Raw genomic sequence first — 12,734 nt, forward strand, 5'->3', positions numbered from 1 at the left:
TTACATAGTGTTGAAATAAGGTCACACTGTTCGACACAAACCTTGTGTACAATGGAGCTTGGATTTTCTCTTCAATTATACAGTTTTGTTTTATAATAATCTTTATTGTCACAAGTAGACTTACATTAACACTGCAATGAAGTTACTGTGAAAAGCCTCTAGTCGCCACATTCCGGCGCCTGTTTGGGTACACAGAGGGAGAATTCAGAATGGCCAAATGAGCTAACAGCACGTGTTTCGGTACTTGTGGGAGGAAACCGGAGCACCCGGACGAAACCCACGCAGACACAGGGAGAACGTGCAGACTCCACACAGACAGCGACCCAAGCCGGGAATTGAACCTGGGACCCTGGCGCTGTGAAGCAACAGTGCTAACCACTGTGCTACGTGCCGCCCTTAGTCATAGTATTTTCAGTGCAAATTGCCTTTAGCACACCTCGAGTTTCCATGATACTTTACATTCATTTTAAAAACATTGACAGGATTTTCTAGCCCTTCCTGCCAGCAGGATCGTCCAAGCCCGTTGACGGTGACCCCCCTGCCGCGGGATTCCTGCCGGTGGAGTTTCTGCTAATTACACTCATTCCAAACCCTTTAGGAGGCTCTTAAAATGAAACTGGACCTTTTTGCGAACAAGGTCGCTTTTGAAAGAGTTTGAATGTGTTGTTTAAATTTACAAGAACGCACGATTGAAAAGACTTGCATTTATGTAGCACTTTTCATGGCTCCCAAATGTATCAAAGCGTTTTACAGCCAATGGAAATACTTCTAAGTGTCGTCACTGTTGCAAGTTACACACAGAAAGTAGCAATGTGATAATGACCAGTGTGGTAATACCAGGTATTGCGGTACCTGAGAGGTGGATGACCATTGGCTAGACCCGGGGAGTCTACCATTGGCTGATGTACATAGCTCCGCGAGACGGCTCACTACAGCCGCCGGACAACGCTGTTTCTTCTGCGGGCAGGCGAATCATCCCCGCCCGCGCTGCCCGGCCCGCACCGCCACCTGCAAAGGGTGCGGCAAGAAGGGCCACTATGTCGGGGTCTGCCAGGCCCGCGCCATGGCCGCGGTCTCCACCCCCCTATCCTCAGGCCGCGTGCGACCCGCAGGCACAGCCATTTTGCCGCCCCGGCCACCACGCTGGACGGGTGGGCGCCGCCATTTTGTCCCTCGCCGCCGCCATCTTCTTCATCCCCGGATTCCATGTGCGACCCATGGCTGACGCCATCTTGGATGGGGCCCCAGGCCCCCAGCACAACCGACTACACGCTGCCCGACCAGAACTCTCCATTACTGCAGCTGGCCTCGGTGACTCTGGACCAGAGTCGTCCCCAGACGCTTGCGAAAGCTACAACGACGATCTCCATCAACGGCCACGTGACGTCGTGCTTGATCGACTCTGGGAGCACGGAAAGCTTTGTTCACCCCGACACGGTAAGGCGTTGTTCTCTTGTCACCCATCCCGTAAACCAAAGGATCTCCCTGGCCTCTGGGTCACACGCGGTGGAGATAAAGGGGTTCTGCCTCGCGAACCTCACTGTCCAAGGCAGGGAATTCTGCAATTTCCGCCTGTACGTCCTGCCGCACCTCTGCGCAGCCACCCTCCTTGGGCTGGATTTCCAGTGCCATCTGCAAAGCCTGACTTTTAAATTCGGCGGCCCTATAACCCCCTTATTGTTTGCGGCCTCGCGACCCTTAAGGTCGACCCGCCTTCCCTGTTTGCGAACCTCACCCCGGATTGCAAACCCGTCGCCACCAGGAGCAGACGGTACAGTGCCCAGGACAGGACCTTTATCAGGTCGGAGGTCCAAAGGCTGCTGAGGGAAGGGGTCATCGAAGCGAGCAACAGCCCCTGGAGGGCTCAAGTAGTGGTGGTAAAGACCGGGGAGAAACATAGGATGGTCATTGACTACAGCCAGACCATCAACAGGTTTACGCAGCTGGATGCGTACCCTCTCCCCTGTATAGCCGACCTGGTGAACAGGATTGCGCAATACAAGGTTTTCTCCACGGTGGATCTCAAGTCTACCTACCACCAGCCACCCCTCCGTAATGGTGACCGCCAGTACACTGCCTTCGAAGCAGATGGGCGGCTCTGTCACTTTTTAAGGGTTCCCTTCGGTGTCACGAACGGGGTCTCGGTCTTCCAACGTGAGATGGACCGAATGGTTGACCGGTACGGCTTACGCGCAACGTTCCCGTATCTTGATAACGTCACCATCTGCGGCCTTGACCAGCAGGACCACGACACCAACCTCCGAAAATTTTTCCAGACCACGAATATCCTTAATCTGACTTACAATAAGGATAAATGCGTGTTTAGCGCCGACCGTCTAGCCATTCTAGGCTACGTAGTGCGAAGTGGAGTCATAGGCCCCGACCCTGAGAGTATGCGCCCCCTCATGGAGTTCCCCCTCCCTCACTGCCCCAAGGCCCTAAAGCGCTGCCTAGGCTTCTTCAGCTATTATGCACAGTGGGTCCCCAATTACGCAGACAAGGCTCGACCCCTGATCCAGTCCACAACCTGCCCCCTCTCGACGGAGGCCCGCCAGGCCTTCTACCGCATCAAAGCAGACATTGCAAAAGCCACGATGCGTGCCATCGACAAGTCCCTCCCCTTCCAGATCGATAGCGACGCGTCCGACGTAGCTCTGGCGGCCACCCTCAGCCAAACGGGCAGACCTGTGGCTTTCATCTCCCGCACCCTCCATGCTTCCGAAATTCGCCACTCCTCGGTCGAAAAGGAGACCCAGGCCATAGTAGAAGCTGCGCGACACTGGAGGCATTACCTGGCCGGCAGGAGATTCACTCTCCTCACGGACCAACGGTCGGTTGCCTTCATGTTCGATAATGCACAGCGGGGCAAGATTAAGAACGACAGGATCTTGCGGTGGAGAATCGAACTCTCCACCTACAATTATGAGATCTTGTACCGTCCCGGGAAGCTGAATGAGCCTCCTGATGCCCTGTCCCGCGGCACTTGTGCCACCGCACAAGTGGACCGCCTCCGATCCCTCCACGAGGACCTCTGCCACCCGGGGGTCACTCGTTTCTTTCATTTTATCAAGACCCGCAACCTGCCCTACTCCATCGAGGAGGTCAGGACAGTCACCAGGGACTGCCAAATCTGCGCGGAGTGCAAACTGCACTTCTACCGCCCAGAGAGGGCGTACCTGATAAAGGCTTCCCGTCCCTTTGGACGCCTCAGCATGGATTTGAAAGGCCCCCTCCCCGCCACCGACCGCAACACGTACTTCCTGAACGTGATTGACGAATATTCCCGGTTCCCATTCGCCATCCCCTGCCCAGACATGACCACAACCACCGTCATCAAGGCCCTCCAGGGTATCTTTACACTGTTCGGTTTCCCCGCATACATTCACAGTGATAAGGGGTCCTCCTTTATGAGTGATGAACTGCGTCAATTCCTGCTGAGCAAAGGCATTGCCTCGAGCAGGACGACCAGTTACAACCCCTGGGGAAACGGGCAGGTTGAGAGGGCACGGTCTAGGAATCTCCCAGTCTCCCGCTGGCAGGAAGTCCTCCCGGTGGCCCTTCACTCCATCCGGTCACTGCTCTGTACTACCACAAATCAGACACCTCATGAACGTCTCCTTGTTTTCCCCAGGAAGTCCTCCTCCGGGACCTCGCTCCCAACCTGGCTAGCGACACCCGGACCCATCCTGCTTCGGAGACATGTGAGGGCGCACAAGTCGGACCCGTTGGTCGAGAGGGTGCACCTGCTGCATGCTAACCCCCAGTACGCCTATGTAGCGTTCTCTGACGGCTGCCAAGACACGGTCTCCCTTCGGGACCTGGCGCCCGCCGGAGCACCCGCACCAGTGCCCCCACCCTCCCCGCAGCACCTGACCGGAGGGTCAGTACTCCCGCCGCCCCTGCCTAGGCCCGAACAAGCACCAATGCCCCCAACCGGCGCCCCCTCTCTCCCTGCCCACTTTTCGCCCCAAAAGCGCCACCTAGGGGTGACGAAGCTGCCTGGGAGGACGACACCACGTTCCCGGAGTCGCAACCGCCGGGACGCCCATCAGGATCACCGCCGAAGCCCAGGCGCTCCAGAAGGACGACCAGGCCACCCGATCGACTGATTGCTGCACCATGAACACTTTACTATTACCCTCGCCATCACGGCACCTCTATACCTGGTCCTACCATGTGAAAGGCAACATTAACGCTGGCCATCACCCCGCCGGGCTCTTTTTTAACAGGGGGTGAATGTGGTAATACCAGGTATTGCGGTACCTGAGAGGTCGATGACCATTGGCTAGACCCGGGAGTCTACCATTGGCTAATGTACATAGCTCCGTCCTGAGAGGCGGAGTATAAGAACCGATGCCGTCCCAGCAGCCTTCACTTTCTGTACCGAAGCTGCTGTGGAACAGTTCTAGCAGATTAAAGCCTATTAGTTATGACTCACCTTGTCTCGAGAGTAATTGATTGCGCATCAACCAGATCATCTGTTTTTTTGTGATGTTTATTGAGGGATAAATATTAGCCGGGACACCAGGGATAACTCCCCATGCGCTTCTTCATTAGTTCATGGATCTCATACAACCACCCAAGTAGACAGATGGAGCCTTGGCTTAATAATCTGTTCGAAAAGACAGCTCCTCCGTGTCCGACACTGTCAAACTTGGTTATTGTGCCTCAACCTTGTGAGTCAGAGACAAGAATGCTTCCAATTGAGCAGAGCAGATACTCCTAGAAAATAGTTTTGCGTCTATTTTTTAAAAGTCATTTTCAGTCATTTTAAAAGCAGGTTATTGACAAGAGGCGGACTGACACCATGAATTAAAAGGTTTCTTTCTGCAAGATAAACTCAGTTTCATCTATTCCAAGTTACCACTCTGAAATACATCCAGGAATTCTTTTTAAAAATCAGGTCACAAAACCCTGCCCAATTGTGCTAGTTTATGGTGGATTTTGCTTTGTGCAGTATGCAATTGAAACTTTTGGGGGAAAAACACATCTCATGATAGGAACATAGGAATTAGGAGCAGAAGCAGGCAATTCAGTCCTTTGAGCCCGCTCCGCCATTCAATCAGATCATGGCTGATCTCTTCCTGGTCTCAAAGCCACCTCCCTGCCTGTCCCCATATCCCTTTATCCCGAAGAAGTAATCTGCAAAAGTAGAGATGAATAGATGATGATCAGAGCTAATTGCTGATATTGAACAGACTGGGAGGGAACTTTAGTAATCCCAATTTGGCTTTTTAAAATTCATTCATGGAATGTGGGTGTTGCTGGCTCGGACAGCATTTATTGCCCTTCCCTAATCCGACCGTAGTGGGTGGATCTCAAATTACGCTGTGTCAGAGTACAGGAGTGAGGGGATCTTTGGTACAACTTGCACTCGAAGCCTTGATTCTGCCCAAAGTAGTGACCCCCGAAATTATATATTAGTTAAACTGCCTTTCCTTACGAAATGAATGAAAATGACTGTTTCTGGATTGCGCGAACTCTTTGATTAAAAATGTGCACTTTTGCATTCTTCACACCCCATAAGAATAAAAAATAAAGCTGTTCCTACCACAGGTTCAGGTATGTCCACATCGTCATACAGGTCATCTGATTCATTCTGTACCACAGGTAAATCGTCAATGTATGTGTTTGGCTCTGAGTACCTTCGCTGCAGTAAACTGGAGGGTAAGAAAAATGGTAATGAAACAGTCGCTATAATATATTCTAATGTTCGTACATATCTTTCCCTCCTTTACTTATGAGTGCAGTGGAAACCAGTTAGCTCAGTTGACTAGATGAGGTTTACCAGGATGTTGCCTGGTCTGGAGGGTGTCAGCTAAATGGAGAGGCTGAATAGACTCGGACTGTTTTCATTAGAATGACGGAGGTTGAGGGATGACCTGATAGAGGTCTACAAGGTTATGAGGGGCATGGATAGAGTGGATGGGCAGGCAGTCTTTCCTAGGGTGGAGGGGTCAGTCACCAGGGGTATAGGTTTAAGATCCATGGGGCAAAGTTGAGAGGAGATGTGCGAGGCAGGTTTTTTACACAGAGGATGGTGAGTGCCTGGAACGCGCTGCCAGGGGAGGTTGTGGAAGCAGATACATTAATGGCATTTAAAAGGCATCTTGACAAATACGTGGATAGGATGGATATAGAGGGATATGGCACAAGGAAGTGCTGAGGGTTTTGGCAAAGGTTGGTATCATGACCGGTACAGGCTTGGAGGGCCAAGGATCTGTTCTCCTGCTGCATTGTTCTTTGTTCTTATTTACTTGTTGATGAGTGCTTGGTTTAGAATAACTGCAACAACACGGGTTCAATTTCCGTTCTGGCTGAGGTAGACATGGGACGTGCTTCCTCGCAACCCCCCCCAAAAAAAAAATAAACACTGCCAATAAACAAGGCCCAGGTGAAGCATTCACAGACAATAAGCCAAAGCCCTGCCTTCAGACAGAGCACACGTGTCATGACATATGTGTATATAAGCATGAAAATGCCCAACTCACTTTAGAGTTAAATGGCTCAGTGGTTTACATCACCATCCCTTTAACTCTTGGGACTGATTTTCATATTTAAAAATTGACCAAAGAAAAATGTACTTGCTACAGCTTTGTGAATTTCCTCTTAAAGCGGTATAATTCCCAATCAGGCGGACCACGTACTCAACACCATGAGAAATTCTAATTTTTTTTCAGTAATTTTGCATTTCAAGTGCAAGATTTTTCTCGAGAATCCCGTCATTTTAGATAACATGAAGAAAAACATTACACCAAGCTTACAGCCTTCATGGAATAATGTTACTCACTTAAGCCAACTGAACACCTATTTTTACATGAGATGCTACTTCATCCAATAGACCAGCTGTGTGTTGCAAAAAAAAAAAAAGGTGTTTTCAAACAGAAATGTGACTTACTATAAAGAATGTTTAGCTGCATGCACGATACAAGACACTCGGTCGGCATCTACATAGTCATAAGTGAACTCTTCAGGGTCTGTCTTAGATCCTGATTCTGCCAGCAGAAGGCCCAGCCAGTAACCCATCTCTTCTGAAGACTTAGCCTGCAAAATAAGAAATAGAATACTTCCATCATCTCTAATTTTCTATTTTTTGTTGTTGCTTATTTTCTCTAACATCTCTTCTTATGACCACTCAGCTCAGACCACTTTTGGCAGGAATGGACTTCAGACTGAGGTACTGCACCCCAGGATACTCAGGCTTGATCAAATTGCTGGTACAAGATTTAAAGGTGCTTCCAACAAAAAGGATCACTGGAGTGGGTGTAGTCAGGAATGTCACCTTTTGGTCAGGTTAGGATAGGCCGATGACTGATCAATAGGTCAAACTGTGGTAAGCTGTTGCTTGACTACAGGGTCAAGCTAAAATAAGTGGATGACTGGACAATGTGGTAAATCATCAGGCTTTAGAAGGCAAGTTTGTGTTTTTAAATAAACTGCTGCTGTTGTTTGTGCTAAAGGTCAGGTCATTCTGGGATTTATTTTGCGACGTCACCTGCAACCGTGGAGGTACAGGATTAGAGATACGAGATGAGGACAATTTGAGTGAATGATGAATTATCACAAGAATGGTATAAATATATGGAGGAAACCTGTAACATTGAGCAGCCTGCTGCAGCAATCTGAGGGTGCTATCGCCTGTATGCCATACTAGTATTGAATAAACTGCTGCCTGACTCACCTACAGCTGTCTCTGTGCCGAGTGTCTTTAGATATTCCACAACAAGACTTAATGAGGGTCAAGTCTAAATATTCCTCCAGAAATTGTGCTCACCCACAAAACACATACAAGAAAGGGTTTGAGACAGATCTGTTTTTGTTTGATAACGTGAATATTTATGTGCATAAAATATTAAAATATTTAATATACCCCATCAACGGTCCCCACTATAAATTCTTATGTCTTTTAATCCCTGATGCAAAACTCAGTAGTACCTTTAGAAGAGTGCCTTTGATTTGCAATAAGTCTAGAAAATAATATTAAATATACCAACAACTGTGTAGAAATAAAACAGGAGATAAGAAATGCAAAATAAAAATCAGCCATAAAATTTGTATTTACGTAGCTACCTTCATTGTAGACAATGTACCAAGGAATTTCACAGACTCAAAATAAAGGATAAGTAAATGGATCCCATTGGAGGAATTAAGGGAGCTAGCTAAGGTCTTGGTTAAAATGATGGGTGAGTCATTGTTGCTTCTGATGTATGTTAATTCCCCGGGGACAGTAAGGGCCATGTGCAGTCCATGTAGCTTTCCTCAGTGTCCTTGGCACTCGAGAATCGATACAGTCCGTTTACAATGTGTTTTCAGTACTATTTAAAGGGAGAAGAGAAATGAAAAGGCAGATGTATTTAAACTTAAGTTTAGTATTGGACATTTGGATAACGTGAAAGAGCGTAAACCCATGGTGAATATCTAATTGATCCTTGATGGTGTGCTGGAAAGGACAAGGTTGGCTGGCGTTTTTACCTAATGTACATCGGTATGTCAATAGGAAGGTTGCTCAGTGGTTAGCACTGCTGTCTCACAGTGCTAGAGACCCGGGTTCAATACCGACCTCGGGTGACTGTGTGCGGAGTTTGCTCATTCTCTCTGTGTCTGCATGGGTTTCCGCTGGGTGCTCCGGTTTCCTCCCATGGTCCAAAGATGTGCAAGATAGGTTGATTGGATATGCTAAATTGTCCTTAGGTGGGGTTACGGGGAGAAGGATTGGGCCCAGGTAGGTTGCTCTTTCAGAGGGTCGGTGCAGACTTGAGGGGCCAAATGGCCTTCTTCTGCACTGTAGGGATTTTGTAGGGATTCTATTCTATCTGGGCAGAAGCTGACAAACCCAAATCACAGCAGGTCTTATCCATGATTGGTAGCATTGGTGAAACTACTCTACAACCGTTTTGGTAGGTTTGGTTAAAATGTGAATTTCACTTCCACACCACTTTCAACTCAAAATTAGAATTCACCAAACCTTCACAGGTAGCATTCACTGTGAGCTAGACTGAGACAGACAGTAACACTGGCTATGTAGAGTTAAAGTTACCTCTAGAGAAGCTACCTCCTCACCATCCTGCAGAATACGGAAGGAATATAAATGTTCTGGGGTAGCATCAGGAATAACCTCACAACCTTCTAGGCTCAGAGGATTTTGAACAGCTTTGTTTTTGCTCTTGTCCTGGTAGAAGTGAATAAGTCCATTTTTAACCTGGCACCAACGTGTACGCCACTGGCTGTTCATGAACACGTTCAAATACCCTGTCAAAAGAAGAATGCAAGTCTGTACAAATTGTTCACATCACAGATGTATATATAGAAACATAACTGCAGACCTCTCTACAAGCAGTATTTTGCTCAGTTGGCAATGAGACTGGCTGTTTATTTTTGATAGCGATACCTTGCATCTGCACACTGGAAAACCTCTCTAATGGCCACAGCAGTCCGCCCTTGTGGGCACATCATGCTGATCATTTGGCACTGCTATTTTCTCTTTCATCGCAAGTGAAGGAAATTACATTTTTTTTATTCATTCAAAAGATGTGGGCGTCGCTGGCTGGGCCTGCATGTACTGCCCATCCCTAATTGCCCTCGAGAAGGTGGTGGTGAGCAGCCTTCTTGAACCTTTGCCATCCATGTGCCGGTAGGCACACCCACCGTGCTGTTAGTGAGGGAGTTCCAGGATTCTGACCCAGCGGACGGTGAAGGAACGGCTGGGTGAAGTGGGGAGGGGGGGGGGGGGGGGGGTGAGAGGCTTGGAGGGGAACTCCCAGGTTGCGGAAGGAATATGGACCGGGATTGTGCAATACGGCGGCTAAGCGTTGACACTGGCGTAAAAACCGGAGTGTTTCACGTCGCCGTCAACGGGTCTCCTGGCCCAGCGATTCTGTGGTCCACAGGGGGCCAGCAGGCACTGGAGTGCTCCACGCATCGCCGGCGCCGATACGCGGCCCTGCACTGCCGGCCGCATCGGCAACGGGATTCTCCATTCCTGCCGGAAAATCTGCGGGCTTGGGTGCACTGCTGGCAAAACGGAGAATCCTGCCAGCAGAGAATCCAGCCCATGGTGTATGAGAAGAGCTAAATCTTCTCCTTGCTCAGAGACTGCTTATATTCCTATTCCTACATGGAGGTCCAGGGTGATAATTTAGCCCATGCACAAGTATAATGTAAAACATTGACTTGGGCGGCAATTGGGGCATTGTCATCTTGACTATTCTGTCCCTAAAATTGTTATGTAAAGAAACATCAGCAATGTAAAATAAACAATAAAACATTGGAGATGTGCATCTGGAAAAGGCAAGTGGGCTGACATTTCAGATTTTGATGGTGGATTTGCTCTGAAGCAACAATCTACCCTTTTTCCCTCAAATGCTTGTTGTGCATTTCCTGTTATTGCCTCAAACATAACTTGAGGCAGTAGTCCAACCCACAGTACAGCCCATTGACTTAACACCCTAGTGCAAAACACCATGAAAAACATGTTACCTGCCTGACAATAATGCATTCTATACTCAATCTATAACACCGTTTACAATCAGTAATACAGTGCCAAGCCGTCCCTGGGGTTCTTCTGATATTTAATTCTTTTTACCATAAACTGCCACATGGTGGCAGCAACTCTACATTCTACAGAACACCAACTTAACGCTGGGAAATGAACTTAAAGAACTGACCTGATGCTTCAACGTTCTTCTTATTGTTGATGGGAATCTCCACAGATATAGGCTTCTTTTTCCCAAGATTCATAAAGCTACTCAGCTTCAGACCAGCAGTTTTAAGGTCCCCGATGCTGGATTTCTTTTTCACTGTGCGGAAAAGAAAACGCCAAAGACAATTTAGTCATACACGTGTCCCAAGATCTTGTTATCATTTCCGTTTCCACGGTATCCCTGCCTTTCTCAAATGGCCACACATGTCTAGCTTATTGAACGTGAGGGATGCATGTCAATGAATCTTCCACCAATGATTGTCACCCAAATTCCCCAAAGAACAAGCGCGACAACACAAAGCAAAAGATTATGGGTGGCTGGAAATCTGGAGTAACAGTGGAAAATTCTGGAAAGAATCAGCAGCAATACATTTGTTAGGTGCACCAATGTCAAAGTAATACGTGGATCTGCATCATCACTACTAGAAACAAAAAAAGGAAGCAAAATATATATTGTTAAAGTTGCCATAGAATATAGTACCATGGGAGCAGAAAGATACCTTCCCCAACCATTGGCACAGTAAACATGCTAATCCACAAAGGACCAGGGGCAGAATTCTCGCATAATGGGGCTATGTCCCCACGCCCGCGAGAAAACGGGCACGAATCATTTTGGACTTTCCTCCGGCTGCCGATACGGGGCTCTGCACTTCCAGCAGCGGCCCCGCGTAACATGTCAGACCCACACAGTGGGCCGGCCCCAACAATATAGCCCCCGCCCCCCACCCCGCCCCAGACCGTGCACGCCCGCCGATCGGTGGTCCCTGATTGCAAGCCCGGCCGTCCTGGAGGCCCCCCCCCGCCCCCCGGTGACGGATCCCCCTGCCCCCCGCCAGGGCGGCCATGGACTGTGCTCACAGCTGCCACTCCGAGCTCCAGCCGGGTGGAACCATGAGTGAACTACGCCGGCGAGAACTCGGCCAGTTGCTGGCGGAGAATCGCCGCGGGGGCCACTTTCAATGGCCCACGACCGGCGCCTCCTCGACCGCGTGATTGGCGGCAATTCTCCGGTCCCCAGAGAATCGCGCGATGACGTCGGACCCGATCTCGAGTCTGTCACCACATTCTCCGCCCCCGCGCCGAGCGCCATTGCGGCGCGGAGACTGGGAGAATCCCGGCCCAGATTTACTGAATTCAATGTTAGACTTGCCAAGGTGGTATTTGAACTCATGACCTCTTGGTTTTCGTTCAGCACCATAATCATAGAATTTACAGTGTAGAAGGAGGCCATTTGGCCCATAAAGTCTGCACCTGCTCTTGTAAAGAGCACCCCACTTAAGCCCACACGTCCACCCTATCCCCGTAACCCAGTAACCCACCCTAATCTATTTGGACACTAAGGATAATTTAGCATGGCCAATCCACCTAACTCGCACATCTTTGGACTGTGGGAGGAAACCGGAGCACCCGGAGGAAACCCACGCACACACGGGGAGAACATGCAGACTCCGCACAGACAGTGACCCAAGCCGGAATCGAACCTGGGCACTGGAGCTGTGAAGCAACAGTGCTAAACACTGTGCTACCGTGTTGCCCATCACAGGTTTTTAAAAGATTCATTCAAGGGAATGAAAGGCGTCGCTGGTTAGGCCAGCATTCATTGCCCATCCCTAATTGCCCTTGAGAAGGGGGGTGGTGAGCTGCTTTCTTGAACCACTACCGTAAATGAGAGGCATTTGTTACCAGTTTTTATTTTGCAAGTTATATTTTAGTCATTTGACAGAAGAAAAATTGAATTGTCAATGGTTCAATACAAGAAAAAGGGCCGGGTTTCTCCTTTGCCTGACACCGATATCGTAATCGGGTATTGGACGGAGAATCCACTCCAATGCCAAATTGGGGCTAGCACCAGTTTGACGCCTGTCAGCCATGCTCCGCCCCCTCCCCGGAAGTGGCATAATCATGCTGCACGCTGTTGCAACGGCGTTGATGGGTCATCGGCAGGTCCTCCCATGATGCTCTGCCCCCGATGGGCCGAGTTCCCGGTTGCGCGGGGGACGTATGGTCTGAGCGGTTGGGAACACGGCGTGGCTGC

The 12,734-nt window shown here is 49.3% G+C and overlaps 1 protein-coding gene across 2 annotated transcripts in view; it reads right to left on the reverse strand.

Annotated features, from left to right (window-relative positions):
* Window positions 1-12,734, reverse strand: part of afap1l2 (actin filament associated protein 1-like 2) — a 312,790-nt gene that overhangs the window by 34,743 nt on the left and 265,313 nt on the right. For both annotated transcript variants that reach the window (XM_072479450.1, XM_072479449.1), the window contains exons 10-13: window positions 10,665-10,796; window positions 9,038-9,249; window positions 6,899-7,044; window positions 5,552-5,660 (exon numbers count right to left, since the gene is read on the reverse strand). In XM_072479450.1, coding sequence (XP_072335551.1) covers window positions 5,552-5,660; window positions 6,899-7,044; window positions 9,038-9,249; window positions 10,665-10,796 — 599 coding nt within the window. The remainder of the gene's footprint in view (window positions 1-5,551; window positions 5,661-6,898; window positions 7,045-9,037; window positions 9,250-10,664; window positions 10,797-12,734) is intronic.

Source organism: Scyliorhinus torazame, chromosome 16, assembly GCF_047496885.1.
Source record: "Scyliorhinus torazame isolate Kashiwa2021f chromosome 16, sScyTor2.1, whole genome shotgun sequence".
NCBI lineage: Eukaryota > Metazoa > Chordata > Chondrichthyes > Carcharhiniformes > Scyliorhinidae > Scyliorhinus > Scyliorhinus torazame.